This window comes from Lutra lutra, chromosome 6 (genome assembly GCF_902655055.1).
Source record: "Lutra lutra chromosome 6, mLutLut1.2, whole genome shotgun sequence".
NCBI classification, from domain to species: Eukaryota; Metazoa; Chordata; class Mammalia; order Carnivora; family Mustelidae; genus Lutra; species Lutra lutra.
In genome coordinates, this window is record NC_062283.1 from 37,956,719 (window position 1) to 37,981,405 (window position 24,687).

A 24,687-nucleotide genomic window follows, 5' to 3' on the forward strand; every position below is an offset into this window, starting at 1 on the left:
GGGGGGGGGGGGGGTGGTCAGGATAATGTTAAGCTAAGATTGCCTTTTGCTCTTAGCGATGTGTCAACATCGAGGTAGCTTAGTTCCTAGAGAAAAATCACTCTACTTGTTTCAAGGGCTTCTCAGTGGGCTGTAGGCAGTAAGAAAATTTAATTTTTTCTTTTGCCTTTGCCTCCCACATCACCATCTTACTAATTTTTAATAGAACTTTGCATGTTATTTAGTGTCCTATGGAAAAAACATTCATTGAACACTTATAGCCTGAATGTCTGAAACTGAATGTCTTCTTTTTGGTGATGGATTATCTCTATACTTACTAAACACTTGAGTGAAATAAAATATTTGCTTTAAATGAGCTTATATTTATATGAACTTATATATTTTGATAGTAGGGATTTAAATCTCTTAATCAGTGTCTAGAGAAATAATTGGGAAAAAAGGAACCAAAGTCAAAGAACTATGAAACACTTGAGATTTTGTTTAAGAAGGGCACCTGGGTGGCTCAGTTGGTTGGGCGACCGCCTTCAGCTCAGGTCATGATCTTGGAGTCCCAGGATCCAGTCCCGCATTGGGCTCCCTGCTCAGCGGGGAGTCTGCTTCTTCCTCTGACCCTCTCCCCTCTTAGGCTCTCACTCTCTCTCTCTCTCAAGTAAATAAATAAAATCTTAAAAAGAAAAAAAAAAAAAAGATTGGGGCACCTGGGTGTCTCAGTGCATTAAGCTCTGCCTTTAGCTCAGGTCATGATCTGAGGGTCCTGGGATGGAGCCCCCCCCATCCAGCTCTCTGCTCAGCGGGGAGCCTGCATCCCCCTCCACCAAATACCCTCTGTCTGCTTCTCTACCTACTTGTGATTTCTCTCTCTGTCAAAATAAATAAATAAAATCTTAAAACATTTTGTTTAAGAAGATATTTTACATAGGAATGCCTGGGTGGCTCAGTGGGTTAAAGCCTCTGCCTTCCGCTCAGGTCATGATCCCAGGGTCCTGGGATCGAGCCCTGCATCGGGCTCTCTGCTCAGCAGGGAGCCTGCTTGTGATCTCTGTCTGTCAAATAAATAAATAAAATCTTAAAAAAAAAAAAGAAGATATTTTACATAATAAAAATAACTTTTAAGTGTTTATTAAAATTTACTTTAAAACCCAGGGTGCTGGGGTGCCTGGGTGGCTCAATGGGTTAAAGCCTCTGCCTTCGGCTCAGGTCATGGTCCCAGGGTCCTGGGATCGAGCCCCACATCGGGCTCTCTGCTCAGCAGGGAGCCTGCTTCCTCCTCTCTCTCTCTCTGCCTGCCTCTCTGCCTACCTGTGATCTCTATCTGTCAAATAAATAAATAACCCAGGGTGCTATAAAAACTAAATCACTTAAGCTACCATTCTATTCTAGACCCATAATAAAGTGGAAAGTGACAATTCTCTAGTGGATTTGTGAATATGTATTTATTTATTTATTCAAAAAGTGTCTACTGAGTTACTGTTATGTACCCTGAACTATACTAAGTGCTTGGGTTATAACAAAGGACAATATAGACAAAAATCCATGCTCTCCTAGAATATGCATTCTCATTTGGAAGACAGGTAATAAACAAATAGTTAAAGTCTTGTCAGACAGTGGTTAAGAGCTCTGAAGACAAATAAAGCAGGATGAAAGGACAGAGAGTAAGGATACAAACTCAATTGGTCTTTGTATACTGAGTTTGCTGGTTTGTTTAGTAGATAGGGAAAATTCCTCAGAAAGCAGATGTATTTCCCAACACTGGGAATATCTTCAGTAGTATAGATGACTGGGTATTCTTCAGGTGTGAGAAAGCTACAAATCTGTATATGTGGAAAATTTCTAGAAGATTCTTAAACAAACCTCAAAATAACCTGGTAGTTCATCTGTCTTTCAAATTTGGGCTTTTCATAAGCTAGTTTCAAATCAGAGTTTGTGGATCTCATTTCTATAGTCACATAATATGAGTTTTTTTTTGTTTTTTTTTTGTTTTTTTTTTTGTTTTTTTTTCAGAATTCAAAATCTTTAATAACAACGCAGGATCTGGGGTTAGTTTTTGTAGCCTCGGCTGGCCCTCCGGCCTCTGGCGCGCTCGAACTTCCGGCCCTTGGATCTCACGTAGGGTTTGGTGTGACTATGTGGGGTTCCGGGAGCCTTGCCAAAATGCCTGTACACCTCTCGGCCCTTGCGTGGCCCAGACAGCAAGACAGTGCCACAGCCCTTGGGGGAGTCCAGGGCCAACTGGTCAAAGGTGAGGATCTTGCCTCCAGCTTTGAGGATGCAGCTCCGGGCACGGCTGCTCACACGCAGTGCGCACACCTTCAGTTTGGGCACCTCCTGGACCCGCACGTCGTCGGTTATGGTCCCTACAACGACAGCGGTTTTGTTTTCCCGGCCGGGCAGCTTCATCTTCCGGATCATCCCGGACAGGGACAGAGGCGGCCGGTTGGTGCGACTCATGAACAACCTCTTCAACACGACTTGGTTAAAGGTGGAGTTGGTTCGTCTGGCCAGAAACCTGTACAACTTGACCAACAGCCTCAGGTAGATGTCCTGGCTCTTGGGCTCCTTGCGCCGAACCTTTCGGTCCTTGTTGTGACGGATGTCGACCCCCATGATGGCGCCTCGAGATTTTTATTTCCTAGGAAAAGTAGCTTGGAAGTAATATGTAGTTCAGGAGTCAGCTAAAAATGTTTTTGTCCTCTTACTATTGAGATTCTAAATCATGCATTTTTCTTATTCCTGAATGAAAAAGAATGGTTAAATTGAGACAAATTAAATGGTTTGTGGATGTTCAAGACCCTCATATACTATAACATCATTGTTTTCAACAGCATTCAATCATCTTTATCTTTTGATGTGAAAGGGAAGTAAACTCAATGTGTAGTAGCCCCAGAACCTCCTCTGAGAATTGTTAGTATGATTTGATAATGTGTCCGTTCTCCTAAAACTGAAACACAGCAAACAGAAAGAAACAAACAAAAGTGCTTTCTTTAGAAAACAATGATTGAACAAACATTATTTATAAATTTAGCCCTTGGTTTGGGACTTGGAGGTAATGTACGTAACAGTTGACTCAGAATTCACTACAACTCTTTTTGGGGGAGGGGTCTGCCTAAGCTGCTGCGTTCATACTGGATACAAAAAAGTGATAGTTGAAAAAAAAACTGGTACCTATTTCCTGTGAATGTTATCTGTTGTATCATTTTTCTTTTTCTTTCTTTCTTTCTTTCTTTTTTTCTTTCTTTCTTTTGAGAGAGAGAGAGCACACACACACAAGGTTGGGGGATGCAGGGAGGGACAGAGGGAGAGAGAATCTTAAGAAGACTCCATGCTCAGCATGGAGTCTGACATGGGGTTCCATCTCACGACCCTGATATCACCACCCTGAGATCACGACCTGAGCAGAAACCAAGGGTGGGGCACTTAACCACCTGAGCCAATCAGGTGCCCCTATTGTGTGATTTCTGAAAGACATGTTTCCTTACTTAGAAACAGATTTCCGAACATTTTTTAGAGTCTGGATAGTGCTGGATTCATCAAAGCTATAAGTGATACCAACAACAGTTTTCCTGAGCCAGATTGTAAGAAACATTCTACAAGGCAGCTATTTACCATTGTACAGGCTGTGCACTGCACATCTTTAGCACACCATTAACCTTGTACATGACTACTTTGACTTGATAAGAAAATATAATCCTGGACCTTGAGACAGAAAGGAACTAAGAGGCTTCAGCTATTAGCTTAAGAACAGATGCACTTACGCGGCATTGGCAATGTCTACTGGGGAACAAAAGACTAGAAATACTGTAGGCTTAGGGAACCTACAGGATCTACCTATGCAAAGCAGGTCCATTACAGCACAGGTGAGCAGGTGATTCTTGCATAAACTGCTATAGTCTCTGGACAGCTTGTCCACTTAGGCCCCCATGGATGCCTCTATGGGACCATCTTTTCCCACTCCAATCCCTGGAAACAGTTCCTTAATCATTGGACAGAGATGCCTACAGAAAAGAATGAATTCTTACTCATGACCTATGCCAAATGATTGGGAGGTAAGTGGATGAATTTGTACCAAGAACTTGAAAATGCATTAGCATGAAACTGGAGATTGTACTGTGAATTGAATTGAAGTCTTACATTCTGCCCACACCTACAAATTGAAATTCTCCAAGTAAGGCATTTGAGGATAAGATTGAGGATAGAGAACAAAATCCATTTGACAGGAAATAGATGCCTTCCTCCATCGGCCACAGTGTCTGGTATATTACAACATTTGGACAATGTTTTTGGCTCTAAGTTTTCTTATAGCCAGGAAATGCAGTAAGGATCTGGAGTTTTTGGTTTCTGACAACAGAAAACACATACATTTATCTGTAGTGGATAAAGGTCCTAAGTGGAAAAAAAAAAAAAAAGTCCTAAATAATAGAAAAGTCTGCTAGAATCTATCACATGTATAACATCATGAGTTTTAAAGGGGTCTAAAAAACATCTAATTGACCTGTGTAAAAACGGGTGCTTAGAGAAATTAATTTATAACCACGATATTAGCATATATTCTTGAATAGTTTTCCATGAGGCAATTCTAAAGATGTTTGTAAGGAGGGAAAACTGCTGATTTATTAACAAAGCGACAAGATTTTTGGAGTTAGAAGAGGCACTATGAATTACGTAAGTCAAATATCGATTTCCCAGATGAAGAAACTGAGACTCAGAGAAATTAAAACAACACAAAATAAACAAAATAGCCCAAGTTATTAGAAGTGGTAGGAAGAGTTAACAGGATTGGGAAAAGGAACTTCCGGTTTGGCACGATGCTGGGAGAATCCACCATGTGGGAACTTCGAAGTCACATCTCTCTTGATATACGCCCCCACATCCTCTAAGACTTCACAATCAAAAACGGTTCACACGAACGGCCATCCTTCGTGAACGAAGAAACTTACTTGGGGTTCTTGAAGCAGCAGCTGCTTATCTTCAGCGCGTCCCGCGGAGCTTTCACGTGAGCCGCGGACCCTGGCACGCATTAGACTTGTTTCTCATGGATGGAGTAGCCGACGTTGCTGCTGCCCCCGTGTGCTTGCTTAGCTGTGCTTATCACAGCCGGACGCCTGGAAACGCCCCAGGCCGATGGCACAAGGTGGCCGGAGGCACACCAGGGAAAGTTTACCTGGTACTTCAGCGCCCTGCTGCCAGGGGGTGGGACAGCAACAGCGAGCCCAGCTCAGGGAACGACCACACCATGGTGTCAGTGAGTCACCACCAGGGCATGTATCCCCTGTAAGCACAGGTAAAGGGGGGATTGAGACTGGTCTCTTGCAGGGCACCTGAGAGAGGTCAGGCAGATACCGGAAGCTGCCGGCAGGTGCTGATAAACGACGGACCGACCGGAAGCTGCTCCACTCGTCTCCAACCACGTGACTCAGACCCAATACACCTGAGGACCCCAGAGCAGGTATGGATCTTTGCAGCTTCTGATGGAACCCTGGTGACCTCCTAGGACTTTGGCTCAAGGGGAAAAAAAGAGATTAAAAAAAAAAAAAAAGATTAGGATTTTTTAAACCATGTATATAAGAAAACAATCAATTATTAAGCATATAACCACTGTGTTTTAAGTGGTCATTAAGAGATGTGCTGTAAGTCTAAATAAAATAGGCCATTGTACAGAGCAATAAAATATAAAGGGCTAGAGGTCTGGGGAGATCACCTTTTGTAGGATGAGAAAGTTAGAAATCCAGAATCAGTGTCGCTTATGATGAGATTGAGAGCAAACAACAATCTCCAAGTTTTTGTTAGAATGAACAAATTTGTTTTGAACGTACTATCTCTATGTGGCTGTGGGTCTGCAGGTATAAGAGAGAGGGCGCCATCACAAAACACTGAAAAGGAAGAGAAAATCGTAATAATTGGTTTAAGTAAGTGTAGGTAAAGGAAAGAGAGAGAAGAAACAGGCAGAGGGAGAAGCAAGAGATGGGAATGAGACGGGAACCATAGAAACAGGCTAGATTTTATGGATTCATATATAAAGAGAAGAAATCTCTTCCTCTGTGGTTGATAAGTATTTCCTGCTATTGAAGAAAAAGGGAGGTCACTAGGGAAAGAACACTGAAAAAACCATAATCTTGTTACACCATGAAAATCAATGAGCTGTCGGCTAAAGTAAAGTGATTTTTCTGGGTCTTGCCTTACCAGATTTCCTCTATTTTTTAACAAAAATTCAAATTCTCTTGGGAAGAGACATTAAACACTATGGTTTTCATAATGGCAGATAAATGAGAAAGTCTGGGAGGGATTAGTATGAACTGAGCACATTTTTAAAATAATGCTGATTAAAAAATCCTTTTTTTGATAAGTCTTTTTTTCCAAATTCACACATTAACACCTTAATCCCAGGCTGGGAATCAGCGGAGAGTCCAATCAAACCTTCTCACTGGTCCTTTCCTCAGACTTAGCTGAGGATCTGACTTCAGCCTGTCCCCCACAGCTTACAGCTTCCTTTCCAAGTTCCCTCGGACCACAGGAAGGCCTGCTGGAAATTCAGAGTAGGAAGGGAATAAGGTGCTCAGCTGAGTGAAGTATGGAGGAATGTTTTTTTACTGTAGTATAGACAAACTACAAAGTCATGAGACTGATGTTGCTTTTGATCTTGGATACATCTTAGGAATAAGTATAAATGTATTTCCTATGAAACCGTTTAGACAGTACTTATCTCGATGGGCAAGTAGATAAAGAAAAATGTTCTCAGTACTTTAAAAATTGTATAAAAGAATTGATCCTTGACAATGACTGAATTGAATTATTGCTGTTCACACAATTGTGTTCTTTTATAAATTGGGCCCAAGAAGGAAAGATGTCTGGTGTTACAGTTTCAGGATTTAAGTTAGCAGTTTGGGTTTGACGATCATTCAGGCAAAAGCTTTGAGGACTTTTTATGATAAATACATAATTGGTGAAGAGCCATAAGGTAAAAATAAAATAAAATAAATCCAACACACATTAGATAAGCTCATGCATTTTAAAGTCCTGTATATCTTGCATAAAGTCAGGTGCAAAGTATAAGGTGAGGCTACCAGTGCTATATGAGATAAAAATATAAGAAAGTAAAAAATTTATTCTTAAAAATAAATTAGCAGTTGTTTTGGGCGCCAAACCCATTCTTGCAAGGGGTGTCTGCATGAGCAAAACATGGGAGGGTACCCATCTATATTTATTGCTCAAAAAATAGATTTAGTGGTTGTTTTGTTTGGGGAGGCAAATTAATGCTTAGAGACCAAGTTCATCTTTTTTTTTCTTTTTTAATTTACAATCAATTAATAAACATATAATTGTATTATTGGCTTCAGAGTTAGAGGGTCAGTGATTCATCAGTCTAACATGATATCCAGTGCTCATCACATCACTTTCCCTCCTTAGTGCTGATCACCCAGTTACCCCAACCTTCCACCACCCACTACTCTTCCAGCAACCCTCAGTTTATTTCCTAGAGTCAAGATTCTCTAATGGTTTGTCTCTCTCTCTGATTTTATCGTTTTATCTTTTCCTCTCTTCCCCTATGATCCCCTGTTTTGTTTCTTAAATGCCAGATCTGAGTGAGATCATATGTTGTCTTTTTCTGATTGACTTATTTTGCTTAGCATAATACCCTCTCATTCCATCCATGGCATTGCAAATGGCAAGATTTCTTTTTTTTTTTTGATGGCTGAATAGTATTCTATATTGTATATACATACCACATCTTCTTTATCCATTCATCTGTCTATGGACATCTGGGCTCTTTCCATAGTTTGGCTGTTGCGGATATTGGTGCCATAAACACTGGGGTGAAGGTGCCCCTTCAGATCACTACCTTTGTATCTTTGAGGAAATATCCAGTAGTGCACTTGCTAGGTCGTAGGGTAGCTCTGTTTTCAACTTTTTGAGGAACCTCCATGCTGTTTTCCAGAGTGGCTGTACCACCCTGCATTCCTACCAACAGTGTAAGAGGGTTTGAGACTGAGTTTATCCTTGCCAACAATTTATTTAATACTGGTTCACTGGTTCGGGAATTGAAATAATTTCACAAGCCACTATTGTACAGGATAAGGTCTCTCTTTTTTTTTTTTAAGATTTTTAATATTTTATTCATTTGACAGAAAGAGAGCACAAGCAAGGGAAGAAGCAGGCAGAGGGAGAGGGAGAAGCAGTCTCCCTGCTGAGCAGGGAACCCAACTAACGGCTCCATCCCAATACCCTGGCATCATGACCTGAGGCGAAGGCAGACACTTAACCAACTGAGCCATTCAGGCACCCCAGGATAATGTCTCTTAATATGCCTGTGAAGAAATAACATATTCTAAACCAGTGCTAGATTAATCACATTCTTGTTCCAGGCAAAGGGAGATGAAAGGAGTAAAGTAAAAGTTTAGTCAAGGTGTGCCATTATAGGTATTGGTGCTTGGGAAAGATGGCTTAGCCAATTGAGATTTGATGTCCAGCTGCCAGTGCAAAAGTAAAAATCTCCTGTTGCTAGCGCACAATGCTAGGAAATGATGATGTGGGTGTTGACAAGCATAAGGATTTCCTTTGTGGAGCCACTGCCGATTTTCACCGCTGTCTCACTGTGGCAAGAGCTAATTGCCCCAAGGTCTTCAGAAAGCTATTTAGATCACCAAAGAGCCTCCTTGCCCAGACTGAATGCTCTCAGTCCTCACAAACTCTCGGTATTTATAGTCTGAATGTGCCCTTGCCATAGATGCTTCTTCATGCATTTTTATTGATAAGCCCCAGTGGGGCCCCTTAGCAGCTGGACTACTGAGTTCTTAGCAGTGACAACAGATGAGATGATGACATCCTGTCACAGCTTACTTCACTCACATCAAAACAACTTCACTCTTAAAAAAATTTAATTTTCACCATAAACAAGTGGATTTGAAATTATATCAAGCCAATGTACAATAGTGGGTCTAGGTCAGATCTACTTTAAAAAGTTGTAGACGTCTGAGGTCTGTGGCCTAAGGAAGATTTCCCTTTATGCCCTAATATATAGAAGGAAGAAATTTGGAAGGAACGACTGATAAACAGTTGTCCTAAGGCTGTTTTCAAATAACAGAAGCCTAGTCAAAGTTAACTTTGAAATAAAAACAAAGGGGCAGTTAATCATAAAGATAGATGGAGTACAAGGATACCTCAGAGGGATTGAAACCAAGAGGAGAGAAGCCATTAGAATGCAGCCGTTACTTTCTCAGTGACTCTCACTCTCTGGGGTCACATGGTTTCTAGTCTCCACTTCTCTCTGTGATACCTTTCTTCTCTGGGCCCAGCATAGCTCCCCCAGTCCACCCTACATCACTTCCTGGTTAAGAACCTGGCAGACGCTAACTAGTTTTGTATTCCGGATTGGCCCAGGTTGTTCAGGTTCACCCCAGGCAACTGGCAAAAGCTTGGATTATGGAATTTCTGCATCATTTCCAGGATTCATCCCCTTGGGTGGGTGAGAGATTTGCAGAGTAGTCTGGGAAGGCAACCAAAAAATATGTCTACCACAAGTAAGTTAGGGTACTGTATCATATTAAATCACCAGCTAGTTACCAGTTACGGCTGCTTTCCAATGGCCACTTGCCGCTATCCAATGGCGCATGGGAGAAGAATGAGGCACAAACAAGTCAGCTTCAATAGAACAGGAGTGGGGGTCAGCAGGTGAGAAGACTGTGGTCCCAAACAACTCCTCAGCCCCCCCTCAATCCTGTATTATCAGATATGAGGTAACAATCAACAAAGGAATCAAAGGAGATTATAGATAAGCAAGATATGTCTGTTCAAGCAGTATAGGATTTGTGGTTGAGTAAACATATTTAAAGGAATCATCTAATTAACTACAGGTGATCTCTAGAGAAGGGGAGATAACCGAAAAAAGAAGCTGGCGGCATTCCAGGCGTTCCCTGAGTGGCCAGGCATTCCCAGCTGCTTGGCTTCAAGGATGTGTATCATCTTCTCTCCCAGAGGCTGTTGCTGGTACATGTTCAAACATGTTTGGTCAGTACATTGTTCTGAGGGACGGTTACAGGTGACCCTCTCTTCTCAAGTTGAATATACTTTTGAAAGTGTTTTAATATTGATTGCCATTCGTAGTTTGTTAAGGTAGGCATTTCATTAATATATATGAAAAGATATATTCAAAGTTAATGGTCAGAATTATACCCCCCTATTATATCAATGCATATTTGGTAAAAAGCATATTTGATTTCTATTTGATTTGTGTTTTAGTGCTGGAAAAGATCATATAGATTGCTGTGACAGAGGTAGAAAAAAGAGTCACTCTTTTGTTGTTAGAAAAGAGCTGTCCAGGGTGCTGGGTGGCTCAGTTGGTTAGGCCTCTGCCTTCAGCTCGGGTCGTGATCTCGGTGTCCTGGAATAGAGCCCCTCGTCGGGCTCTCTGCTCAGCAGGGAGCCTGCTTCCTCCTCACTCTCTCTCTGCCAGCTTCTCTGCCTGCTTGTGATCTCTCTCTGTCGGATAAATAAATAAAATCTTTGGAAAAATATATTTTAAAAAAGAAAAGAAAAGAGCTGTCCACCATGAGACTGCATGTCCCAGGTATCTTTGTAGCTAGGGGGAACTGTATCCTCATTCTTTTTTTTTTTTTAAGATTTTATTTATTTATTTGACACACACAGAGAGAGAGATCGCAAGTAGGCAGAACAGCAGGCAGAGAGAGGGAAGCAGTCTCCTTGCTGAGCAGAAAGCCTGATGTGGGGCTCCATCCCAGGACCCTGAGATTATGACCTGAGCCGAAGGCAGAGGCTTAACCCATTGAGCCACCCAGGCCCCCCTGTATCCTCGTTCTTGCCACGTTGACAACAGTGCTATGATTAAAGCCACATGTGAAAGATGACAGAGCCTCTGGCATCCTGGGTCCCTGGAGTGCCTGTGTGGACCAGGGGCATTAAGGGAGGAATTTTGCCCAAGAAAATAACTTAACCATATGGTTGGGACATATAAGTATGTTTGGGACAGGTGAGAATGTCTTCTAAAGTCGTATTAGAATATAAATCACTGTTTCTCAATGTGTGGTCTGAAAAACACATAAGAACTATTGCCAGCCACTGAGGGATCAGAAGTTTGCATTAGAGTGTAAATCAACTGCATCACTAAGCACATTGTTCAGTTCAGCTGACATTATTTTATTCTAGGTAGACTATTTTGCTAAAGAAGCAGTGTGTTGATTTACATTCTCGCGAAAGCACCTGAGCTTGTCATAGACCAGTACTTTGAGTAACCATGGTATAAATGATCCGTATTAGATTTGTTCCTGAAAGCAAGTTTATTTTATTCTTTAAACCAGAGTAACATATGGACATACTGAAAACAAACAGATGAAACAAAACAAATAAACAAAAACTCACAGTGCAGAAAGGAGATATAGAATGAAAAAGAAAAAGGCTTCCTTGCTCTTTGAGCCCACTCAAATCCTTCTCCCCAAATTAATCACTTTCTTGTGTATCCAATCAGAGAACATTATGAGCATATGTGCATATTAAGTATAGAGCTTAAAAATATACACAAATGGAATTAGAGTGTGCACAGTCTTTGGTACTTTGCCTTTTATTCAGTATTTCTTAGGAATACTTGTACATCAGCCAATATAGATCTATCCCATTCCATCTGAGGGCTGTATAATAAGAATATTACATGGTATAAGTGTATCATAATATAACTAAATTAGTAATTCATTTGAGGACATGTACCACATTTCTAACTTTTGTGTTTTTTCTTAATACAAACAATATCGCAATGGGTAGAATTATCTGTACAGCGGCACTTGGGTGGCTCAGTGGGTTAAAAAGCCTCTGCCTTCAGCTCAGGTCATGATCCCAGGGTACTGGGATTGAGCCCCGAATCAGACTCTCTGCTCAGCAGGGAGCCTGCTTCTCGCCCCGTCTCTCTGCCTGCCTCTCTGCCTACTTGTGATCTCTGTCTGTCAAAGAAATAAATAAAATCTTTTTTTTTAAGATTTTATTTATTTCTTTGACAGAGACAGATCACAAGTAGGCAGAGAGGCAGGCAGAGAGAGGGGGCGGGAAGCAGGCTCCCTGCTGAGCAGAGATCATGACCTGAGCTGAAGGCAGAGGCTTTAACCCACTGAGCCACTCAGGCGCCCCTAAATAAATAAAATCTTAAAAAAAAAAAAAGAATTATACGTACAGAAAATTTTGTGTACTATTAAAAATATGTAAGAAGGAATCTCTGAGTTAAAAAGAATCACATATGTAATTATAAAAATTATAAATTATAAAATTGTTATTATAAATTATAAAAATTATAAAACATTTTTGAAAGAAATTAAAGATGATGCAAACAAATAGAAAAGATAATCCATGCTCATGGATTAGAAGAATTAATATTCTTAAAATGTCCAGACTACCCAAAATAATCTACAGATTTAGTATATTCTCTATGAAAATACCAACAGCATTTTTCACAGGACTAGAGCAAGTGATACTAAAATTTTTATGGAACCACAAAAGATCCTGAATAGCCAAAGCAGTCTTGAGAAAGATGAACAAAGCTGGAGATATCGCAATCTCCAGATTTCAAGATATACTACAAAGCTATAATAAAACAGTATGGTGGTAGCCCAAACATAAACATATAGATCTGTAGGAAAGGATAGTGAACTCAGAAATAAACCCATGCTTATATGGCCAATTAATCTATGACAAAGGAGATAAGAATATACAATGGCAGCAAGAGTCTCTTCAATAAATGGTGCTGGGAAAACCTTACACCTACATGCAAAAGAATGAAACTGGACCACTTTCTTATACCATTACATGGAAACAGACTAAAAATGAATTAAAGACCTGAATCTGAGACCTGAAACCATAAAAATCCTAGAAGAAAATATAGGCAGCAATCACTTTGACCTCAACCTTAGCAAGATTTTTCTAGATATGTCTCTTCAGGCAAGGGAAACAAGCAAATGCAGATGTAGGGACTACATCAAAATAAAACGTTTCTGCTTAGCAAAGGAAACCATCAACAAAATGAAAAGGCAATCTACAGAATGGGAGATGTTTGCAAATGACATATCTAATAAGGGGTTAATAGCCCCAATATATAAATAACTTATACAACTCAACATCAAGAAAACAAATAATCCGGGGCACCTGGGTGGCTCAGTGGGTTAAGCCTCTGCCTTAGGCTCAGGTCATGATCTCAGGGTCCTGGGATCGAGCTCCACATTGGGCTCTCTGCTCAGTAGGGAGTCTACTTCCTCCTCTCTCTCTCTTTCTCTGCCTGCCTCTCTGCTTACTTGAGATCTCTCTCTGCCAAATAAATAAATAAAATCTTTAAAAAAAAGAGAGAGAGAGAGAGAGAAGTGGGTGAGTAGTGGATGAGGAAGATACTGGAAAAGGTATCTATGACACAGATTTCCTACATGCGTCATACACAGTATTGACTCCTCACCTAGAATTGTTCTGTTTCTTAAATGTTGTTCTTCAGTATCCTGCTCTTTATCACAGCCTAGATCCCTATTTTTTTAACTTCTTGATTACCACTACAAACATGCTCCTCAAATTCATTAAGCCTTTGTGTATTTGACCCTCCCCCTTCCTCCCTGTCCATCACCTACCACATCTCCTGTTTAAACCTAAAAATTCTCCCTCCCCAATCTAGAAAAACTGCACATGACAACTGTGAATTAATTCAACCATCGTATTTCTCTGCTATGTAACTGGACTTCTTAGCACTGCCAGAAAAAGTCCCCAAAGCAAATGGATTGTTCAGAGCATTCAAGTTTTTCTAAAACTGCAGCAAGATGCTGAGTACTGCTTAACAATCCTGTGCCTTCTCCTTGCTTTTGCTCCTACCTCATGACACACTTTGAGCCTCTGCTCAAGTCTCTCACTCTAGAAAACTTCTTTCTTGCTATAGGAAAATCTCTTAGTCATATATTTTCTCATGTCATTCTCCTTGCTTTTAAGCATCTGAGAACTCATCTTCACATTGATCTACAGAATCAGAATTCCTCAGATATTTCATGGTGTGGCTCCTGCTTACTTCCCATTACATCCCACATCCCTTATGTACCCCATATTCCAGCCAAACCAGTGACAGAGATCTAAGGATGCTCCAGACTCTCTCATGCCACTCGGTTTCTGTACTTCCTTACCATTATGCTCCTTAGCTCGCCATCCTGTCCTTGCTCAGCTTGGTGAGCTCCTCTTTACCCTCTCTATTCAGTTCAGGTGTGAGTTGCTCTGAGAAGCCTCGCCTGGTGCCCCCTCCCCCCACCCCACGTTGGAGTTTGTGTCTCTCTCTTTGAACCCAGAGACCCTTTGCTTGTTTCTTTGCTTCACACCTCAGCCTCAACCTTAGAATTCTGCACCTTAGACCAGAGATTTTATGTCTCAAAAACTAACAATTGTGGCTGCCTCATAATAACCAATAACAACCATAATAACCAATAAATGTTTCTAGAATGAATAGACAGATGGGTCTTTAATGTAAAGAACAGACCATCACATTTAGTAATTGGGTGACTGGGCGAAAAGTATGTAAGATTCCACTCTCCTGTTAATAATATCACTAGTATCAATAACCTAAAACCAATACCAAAATGTCTCAGTCTGCTTAAAAGAGAGGAATGTCCTTTTCTCCAGTTAATTAATTACCTTTGACAATATTTTATGGAAAACAGTTTTTCATACTTGTAGATGTCATATGGGATTGAAACTGGTATCCCTACTTTCTACTCTCCGTTCCCAATAAAGAAATAAGGGATATAGATATGCTGACACTTTGACTGAATGGAAATCAACACCCATATGTTCAGCATCACCTACAGCGATGATGTTTTCTAGGCTGACAGGCTTTATATCAACTTCTGAAGGTGTTACCGGGCCAAGAGGAAGACCATTAACCAGGGCAGCAAGTGTCAGAACCCTATGGAAGCAGAGGTGAAAAGGCAGATACAAAGGCAACTGCAGTCCATGTTTCATAAGCACTTAGGACACTTACTAAAAATGCTGGTGACCAGGGATGACTGGGTGACTCAGTTGATTAAGTGTTCGACTCTTGATTTTGCTTCAGGTCATGATTTCAGGGTCTTGAGATCAAGCCTCCTGTCAAACTCTGTTCTGGGTGTGGATCCTGCTTAAGATTCTCTCTCCCTCTCCTTGTGCCACTCCCTTCTCCCTGCCAAACTACCCCTCAACCTCCTCCCCCCTCCCCACCGGCCACTGACATGCATGCATGTGTGTGCTCTCTCTAAACAAAGAAAAGGCTGATGACCAGACACCATCTCAGTACTACTAAATAAGAATCTCTGGGAGAAGAGCCCATGAATCTGAATTTTAAAAAGTTTTTCTGTTGTTTCTTTGGCTCATTAAACTGTGAGAGCACTAATTCTGACATGACTCTTGCCCCAGATCTGCCCCTGGGGCAAAGGGAAGGGTCGCGAGGTGCAGATGGACATTTCAGGCTAAGCAAAATCAGATGCCCTTTAAACTCTTAGATCACAAGTATACTTGCCCTGTTTTGATACCACGCTCACTAAGCGCTCTCCCACAGTTCAGTTGCCACATAGTTAACCTACTTGAAGAGACTATGCAGTACAGTGTATATTTCAGTTCTTTTCACAGTGATGCTTCTCACTGCGAATTAACACATAGGTATGGTTGTTCTATTTAATAATGTCTTGTAAATTCTTTTCCTGTGAATCAATGCCCTGGATCTGATCAATTCTTTAATAATTCTTTTAGGTATAGTGAACATCTGCATATGTAAGGCTGGAGAAAGACCCTAGATTACGTCCTTGTGCAAAGGCTTTCTTTCTTTCTTTTTTTTAAAAAAGATTTTATTTATTTATTTGACAGAGGGAGAGAGAGAGAGCGTGCGCACAAGTAGGCAGAGAGGCAGGCAAAGAGAGAGGCGGAAGCAGGGTCCCCACTGAGCAGAGAGCCCAGGCTTGATCCCAGAAACCCTGAGATCATGACCGGAGCCGAAGGCAGACACTTAACCAACTGAGCCACCCAGGCACCTTTTGTTCAAAGGCTTTCTTAAGGAATAACTGGCCTCCTCCTCCCAATCCCTTTTCCTTTACCCCGACTGTCTTATTTTTCTAAAATATTTGTCATGAGTTTGCGATGGTTTTGTCTGAAGAGATTAATACTTATAAAATGTCTGCCCAAGTTCTTCTGTTTCAGTCAAACGGGGTTCACAATTGATGCTGCTTAATAAACTTGACAGAGTCTAGTTTCTGTTTTTCCTGTAAGGGTAAGGCCAAACTCTGAAACAGTAGTTTGTTTGTTTTTTTTGGCAGTTCACCATATTTTATTGAGAGAAATAGGGAAGAATAATGGAGAAGACTTACAATATTCCCAGATATCGTGTTTTGGCTAAATACAAAAAAATCTTTTTTTAATTTATAATATCATTCAATCTCTATCAAAATCCCAATCAGTTATTTTTATCGGACATGTACCAAATAATTAGAAAATTGGACTGGAAAGGAAAAGCTAGTGTTTTTGTTTTTTTGTTGTTTTGTTTTGTTTTAAGAGTTTATTTATTTATTTGATAGAGATTATGAGGAGGCAGAGATGCAGGCAGAGAGTGAGAGGGAAGCAGGCTCCCTGCTGAGGAGAGAGCCCGACTCAGGGCTTGATCCCAGGACCCTGAGATCATGACCTAAGCAGAAGGCAGAGGCTTTAACCCACTGAGATCTAAAGTTTAGAAGTCAGGGATGCTAGCTAAACAATTTACAATGCACACACCAGCTTCCTATAAAAAAGAAAATTACGGCAGGCAAGAAGTGATATGGGAACTGTCTGTACTTTCTGCTTAGTTTTGCTGTGAACCTAAAACTGCTCTAAAAAATAAATTCTACTTTAAGAAAAGAGAATTATCTAGCCTAAAATGCTAATAGTACCAAATTTGAGAAGCTCTGCCCCGAAGGAAGCTAGAAAAGTTCTTTCCTACTTCTGAATCTTCATTCAACTTTTATGACAATGCTAGCTAGCTTTTGTAAAGGATAGTAATTTTACATATAAATGCTTTCAGAGTGAGTTCAGATGTACATCTCTTTTTTTGTTCAAATCAAAAGATGATGTTATAATTGAGTAGCATATGCTCTACAACATCACCCTTGAGATGAAGCCATTCAGCTATATCATAAATATGAACCATACTGAGATGAGAATTGAATTCACTTTTAAGAGACACACTTCTGTCAACAGAGGTAAACTAAATTAGAAATAAGAGATGTTAATGCAACAGAAATTTGGTCTTGGAATCTGGTTATGAGGGATGACCTACTTTGTGGGGGTTTTTCATTTTTGATTTCCAGAATCTGTGTGTCTCCCTCAGCACATGAGCCTTCCATACCCACACATCTTGTGGGCCATATGGTGCTCTTTTGGAATGACTTTCATTTGATTTTCTTCCTTCTTTAGAAGTATTTCTTTTATTTTCACTTTGTCAGGAAATGCTGAGGTCCTTCAAGAAGGCTCTTTTGTCTTAATGTTCTTCTTACTAGTAATGACCTTCAATTCTAATAGGACTCTTATCAGAACATTATGTATTATGAAAAAAGCAGAAGTGTAACCCTGTTGGTGAAGTTTAGAAAAGCCTTTCTATATAACTTACTTGGAGGTAGAGAAATGAATGAATCCACTCTTCATTTGGATTCAGTACATCATAATTATATGAAAAATTCACAGATTTCTTTTGCATGTGGTGAGGGAAATGGTCAAGAAGAGTTAGGGATGTAAGAATATAGATGTCACTTCCTGGGGAGTTACTGAACTGCCTACTCAAGGCCATGGGAGAAGGGCATTTAACAGTGTCAACTGTGATTTGTATATTTCAGTAGTAAAGATGAGAGAAAATGGCTAACTGCTTCCTACAAGAACAAAGCCAAATGAATGGTGGAAATTAACTATCTGTTAGTATTAAAAGATGCCAACAGGATAGCAGGGAAAATCAAGATTAATTAAATACAATTAAAAAGTGGAACTTACAAAAAAAAAAAAAAAAGAAGAAGTGAAACACACTGTACCAAAACAGAACCTGGTTGCTTCCCAGAAAGCCTGCACCTCCCTCTGTTTTCCCTCCATCAGTCTTCTCCTTCACATATTGTTCAGCTTCAGTGTATGCTCAGTTGCCATTACGCTGGGCAGAAGCACTCTGCTCTCTTTCCTTCTGGCAGGTTGTCTGTGTCATCTGTTATATTTGCTTAGGACATTTCCACTATCGTATCTGCCCCCAAATTCCACACATGGTAAAACCCCTGGTTGGGAAATTGCTTATCAACAGAAATGTAGACATAGTCATTATCTGTAGGATGACACCTTCTCTAGTGTTTAGTATTTCAGATTACTGGAAAACTTTTTCCAGTTGATGGTTTCATATTACCTGCACAAACTAGGCAGCCTTTTTGAGTAAGTTTAAACATACTGTTTCAGCCAAAGAAACACAAATCTGAAGTCCAGAATAACTGAAAAGCAATTTAAGTCTCTACTGTGGTGGTTCAACACAGTGTCAAAAAAAGGTTTTATATTCATATCACACAGAAAGTAACTTCAAAGCCTCTTTCCCCCTCTCTTCAGTTATCTCAACAGGAATACAAGCTGTTGGGAAATGTCCCTTCTCTATCTCCCAATCTTGTCTCCAAATTCAGTTTATGTTAAGCTGAGTACCTTCTATCTGCCATCTTTTGTTCTCTTAAGCTGTCCATTAAGGGTTCTTTAGTTGTAATCTAGATTAATCTAGACTTTAAAAAAATATTTCATTTATTTTTTTGAGAGAGAGAGAGAGACATAGTGAGAGAGGGAACACAAGCAGGGGAGTGGGAGAGGGAGAAGCAGGCTTCCTGTTGAGCAGGGAGCCTGATGTACAGCTAGATCCCAGGACCCTGGGATCATGACCTGAGCCGAAGGCAGATGCTTAACAACTGAGCCACCCAGGCACCCCTAATCTATACTTTCAACGTGTTTTTCAGTTCTCATTTCTGTGCATTACATGGGGCAGCAAAACCAAATACTGAGCACCTGCCAAGCAATGAGGGCTTGCTACTTTTGAAAGTGATTTTAAAGACAAAAGTTAAACAACTCCAGTTTTCCTTTACAAAATATACACACATGCATACAATAGCAAGGCACTCTTCTTCTTGAAGGAAAAGACTATCAATTCGTTCTTATGTCAAATTGTTCAAAGTATGTCTATACAGGATTCCTCTTTTGGTGGTGCAGAGGAGGAAAAAGCATTTCAGCAGAACCCCTAGAAAGAATAATTCCATCCCATAGATGAAGCTTAGTTTCATAGTCATTTTGAATGAAATTACTTTTGCCTTTTTAACCAATATTCTTTCTCTGAACTGTTAAGTAAAAAACAATAACTGGTATTCCCCTCCACAACCGTACCTTTCTTTTCTTACACTTTCATTTACTTTCATTAAATCTGCTCTTGAATTAACTGAGGCCGGTAGGTCTTTGTTCTCTTTAATTCTGTTTGATCAGTTCTCTTTTGGCTCTCCTTCCCTTTATGGTTAAAAAACTACGGTCAAATTATTTCAACTAGTCCTTCCTAATGACTCAAAGTCTTACCAATTTGCTTCTGTTCTTCCTGATAGGCTGTGTAGGAAAAACCCACTACTCCCATGTGTCTTCTTTTCTCTCACTGCTACTACACTCACAGCACTTCTGACACTCTATTTGTAAGGGTTTTTCCCATACCAAGAAATTCTGGAATACTAGCTCAGTGCCCTATAATTTAACTCAATCCTGACACTGTCTACCCAGAGATAGCATCACATTCCACAGGTTAAAGGCTCAGCCCCTCAAGACTGCCTTCCACTTCAGATGCCAGTCATCAGTAGTAGATCTCCATGTTAGCCACAACTTCAACTTGGCAACAAATTGGAGATTCCCATCATCTCCTCCTCCTCGGACTAGATTATTTGCTAGGAAAGCTCATAGAATGCAGAGAAGCATTTATGTTCATCAGTTTATTAAAGGATACAGATGAAGAGTCAGACAACGAGATACATAAGGGAGGGTTTTTAGCTCAGGAACTTCTGTCCCTGTAGAATTGGGGTGCACCACTCTCCTGGTACATGGGTGAGTTTACCAACTTAGAGTTCTCCAAACATCATATTATTAGGATTTTATGGACACCTTCCTTATGTGACCATGATCAGTTATTAACTCAATGTCTAGCTCTTTGTCCTTCTCTGAAGAATCGGAAGTGGGGCCAAAAGTTCCAAGCTTCTAATCATGGCCTGGTCTTTTTGAGGAACAGACCCCATCCAGGAATCACGCTGAGTCACTTTATTAGAACCAAAAGACACTCCCATCACCCAGGAACTTACAAAGGATTTTGAGAACCCTGTCAGGAAACAGGGTCAAAGACCAAATATTAAAATAAAAGGTGCCCCTAATACTCTTATCACTTAGGAATTTATAAGGGTTTCAGGATTCCTGTGTGAGGAACCAGGGGCAGAGACATATATATATATATATATATATATATATATATATATGTTTTCTATTAATCTCACATATGTCAAGCCACATTTCTCCATTATTTATCCATTTACCTTTTCTCCTCCTATCTGAAGACTTTGGAAACCTGCTAAAGAAAAAGAATTTCAAAAATTTTTCAGATTTGAGTTTAAATGTATGATTTCCAACATCAGCTGAGTCTTTTATGCAGCTTTGAATTCCTTGTTCTTGGAAAGATCACATTCCCACTTCCCACCACTATCTTAAACTCGGTACCTCACTTAAACTCAGGTCCCCTGCCCCATCTTTCTTGGCAGATGGCCTTATCTTCTACTTCCTAGTGAGAAGAAGCTAACAAGTCTCCTAGCTTCCTTCTTGCTTACTTCCCATTTCACAGAGTGAAGTGTTTTCTTTCTTTCTAAAACAAATCCCTCACAATGACTACTGGTTTTTCCAAGGATTTGTCATCAATTATTTATTTTCTCAGCTTTTTATAAACATCTCTTCCACGCTAGTAAAATTCTCATATCCATTTCTTCTAAACTGTTACTAAAGTCTCTAATATATGCTTTTTATGCTTTTCTGTATTTTCCAAACATTTTAATGTGTTATGTCACTAGACACAAAAACAATTCAATGTAATATAATCCATTCTATCTCTTGCCTTGGACAAATTTCTTGAAAGAATACTACTATCTATCCTCAATATTTGTACTTTCTCACCTCTAATTTGTTATTTGGTCCCATGTCACCATGTCTCCACTATACTGTGTCATCCATTTGTTCACAAAAGTTACCAATAATTATCTAAATAAATACAATAATACGTGTTTTTCTTACTTGACTTGTCTATGTTACAAGTTGTTGTTCAACTTCTCTTACTTAACATGGTCTTCCTGGGTGATAGCATCCATATCCATGGCTTTCAGGGATGCAATCACAATAAGGATATCCAGGGTTTGTCTTCCTTGAGCTCCCCAATCAGATCTCAACTCTCCATTGATTTTCTCTTCGTGGGCATGGCACAGAGGCATCTCAAACTGAAAAGGTCTAAATGGAACCAATCATCTCCCCATTAAAATCTTCTCTTCCTTCTTTGTTTTCTGTGCTGATGACTAGTAATGCCATTATCCCATCTTCCAAGCCAGAAAAGCCATTACATATTCAATTATTTAACAAATTTATGTTGTTTCTGACAGACAAATTTTTGTAGGATATGCTGTGTAATTTTCCTTTTAATCTCAACTGTCCCCATCTTAATGGAACAATTGTTTCTAACTCTCTTTGGTTTGGTAGGTGACTACTCAGTTTATAGTGAGTTACCAGCTTGCGTGGATGGATCTCACAATGGCCATGCTTCTCTTAGTTAGCCCCATCTCCTGAATGTGAATGATGATCCAATTGGGGCCAATCAGATTCTTTCCTCTAGAAATCTGAAATATGTTCTTCTGAATAGAGGGACAAGGTGATCAAGAGTTGGAGGAACTGACATACTTTAATGGAGCCAGTTTAGGTAGACTGCCCAAAACTCCTATAGCTCCCCTGGTTCTCTGTAGTCTTAGTTGTTAATAATTTCCTCAAAGAAATGAGATAATGCTTTATAATAAATTTCCTTTTTAAATTAATTTTGGCCCATTTGTTCATGCTTGCTTAAAACCAAAACATCTTCAAAGTATGCCCTGAGGTTTCTATCACTGCTATTGTAGTTCTGTTTCTGAAATGAGAGGTAGGTCTTACTTCCCGCAAATTATTTCAGAGATTTGCCCTGGCCTACTGTGTAAAATGCAAATTCAATAGCTAAGTATAAAAGACCCTTCAAAATCTGGATTCTTCTTATTTCCTTGTGTTATCACCCACTACTCCCTATGTACAGTAGTAATTCTAGCCCCACCCCCTCGTGATTCTGATATCTTCTTTTTTTTTTTTTAAGATTTATTTATTTATTTGACAGAGGGAGACACAGCCAGAGAGGGAACACAAGCAGGGGGAGTGGGAGAGGGAGAAGTAGGCTTCCCACTGAGCAAGGAGCCCGATGTGGGGCTCAATCCCAGAATCCTGGGATCATGACCTGAACTGAAGGTAGCCACTTAACTACTAAGCCACCCAGGCATGCCATGATTCTGGGATTTTCTATGTTGGACAGGCTGCTGAACCCTGGCCATGTGTAGTAGTTTGTGCCTCTCCCTTCTGATGAATCCCTTTATGAACCTCTTTTGACACCCTTGGGTGCAGTCAGCACCTTCTTCCTCTGCTCTAATAACACGTTCTTACTTCTGTAAATGCTTACAGTGTCAAAGGGTAAGTGCTTATTGTCCTATTCGACTCTGGAAACTCCTTGATGGCAGAGACATCTGGCTAAGGAGCCCATGTGCTTCTGGAGGTATCATTATGAGAAGGAGGATGACAGAAGATCAGAGATCCTTAGAGAGGTTGGGGAATTATGGTGGCTTTGTAAGCCTCTCAGGCAGCTTCTAGAGCAAGATATATCCTGACAGAAAAGTGTATCATGGTACAAAAAATGAAGTAAAGGGAAGGAATTACTACACTGGTGTTGTTAGCAACCAGGAGTAGTGCTTTTCTAATTTGGAGTTATGGAATTAACAGCACAGTTGGAAAAAAAAAACCTGTATGTGAGTGTGGTAATAGCAGGAATGGCATGAGCTTGGGGGATATGAAGAGGGTTGGAATGACAGTTAAAGGACATATGTGGGGGCACCTGGGTGGCTCAATGGGTTAAGCCTCTGCCTTCGGCTCAGGTCATGATCTCAGGGTCCTGGGATCGAGCCCCACATCGGGCTCTCTGCTCAGTGGGTAGCCCGCTTACTCCTCTCTCTGCCTGCCTCTCTGCCTATTTGTGATCTCTCTTTCCATCAAATAAATAAATAAAATCTTAAAAAAAAAAAAAGGACATATATGGAACATTCTAGTGATGGCTGAATAAAAATTTAGTTTCTGGACACCAGGAGATCTTTACCATTACTGGGCCCACATCGCTCCTGCCATTTTTTGTAATCATTGCTGAGGTGACTAAAGAAGAGATCCAGATATCCCACAAATGGTTTCTAAAAGCAGTGAGAACAATTTTGTGTACTCGGGACCTCTTTTTAAGAGTTGTGAGAGATTGGTCAAGGATATTGAACAGATGAGTTGAGTGAGTCAGTCTGAACACAAGTGAGTGTGAGTATGTGAATAAGAAGCCAAGGAATACAATATGCTGAACAAAGGTTAATTAAAATATGAATTTGGCAAGCCCTAAAATTTTGGACAGCCTTAAAACTTCTTAAATGTTGCTACTTTAATAGGCCTTTAGGTTTCTACTTCTCTCTTTAATTACCATCTGTTAAGTGAACAGTGATGATGAAGTAAAAATGAAGTTTTCCCAGAGCTTTTGGTATTGAATCTGCTTTAAAAATTCACTCACCTATGAAAGCTTACTATATTTTTATTTTATTTTTAAATTTTTCAGCTATTGCCTGTTCTGTCCAGGCCAACTACTCTTAGGGTTTTCACTTAAACCAGTATTCTCAGCTTTATGGTGATCACTGTAATCACCATTTTAATATTCCCTGTGATGTTGTAACTGGATACCCCAAGTCATTCTTATCTTGTGAAAATCATGTGTTAGATTTGATAATGAAAAGGAAAAGTGCTTTTAAGAGCCCAGCATGGATTACTACTACTGTATTTAGCATTTTAATATCTACCAACTGTGAATTTAGTTTTGGCAGAACACATTGTCACCTTTATAGATATTTCAGTAGTGGCTGTTGATTACATGATTTGACATTATTTATTTATTTAAACTAACTACATTAAAATGAAGCAGTTATAATATTTACCACTGCTCTGTGATATAAAAGGTGAAAGGAGATTTCCGAATTATTTGTTTTTCCACAACCTGGGTAGTAAACGGAGTGATGTGGCTGCATTTTGATATAGCAAATTGGCTAGAACAGATTTCCAGTTTTTCCTTGGTCTACTGAAAACCTGCACCTACGAGAAATAAAAATTAATTGAATCCAGTATAACCAGATTTTATAAGGTGCATAGAAGTCATAAGAGAAACCAGCTCTCTGGGGTTCCACTGTAAAGTAAGAGAGATAAGCCTGCTACTGAGGAAATAAGATATGAACCCTATGAAGACATAGAGCTATTTTTTAGTCTACGCCTGCCTGAAGGATAGATTTAGACCAAATAGCTTGTTCTTAATGCATTCCTCCA

At 40.0% G+C, this 24,687-nt stretch overlaps 1 protein-coding gene across 1 annotated transcript; it reads right to left on the reverse strand.

Annotated features, from left to right (window-relative positions):
- Positions 1-1,989: 1,989 nt before the first annotated feature.
- LOC125101722 (ribosomal protein L18-like) lies at positions 1,990-2,637 on the reverse strand. The gene has a single exon (XM_047732068.1). The coding sequence runs from the start codon at positions 2,602-2,604 to the stop codon at positions 2,038-2,040; it is 567 nt and encodes a 188-aa protein (XP_047588024.1). The 5' UTR covers positions 2,605-2,637; the 3' UTR covers positions 1,990-2,037.
- Positions 2,638-24,687: the final 22,050 nt, after the last annotated feature.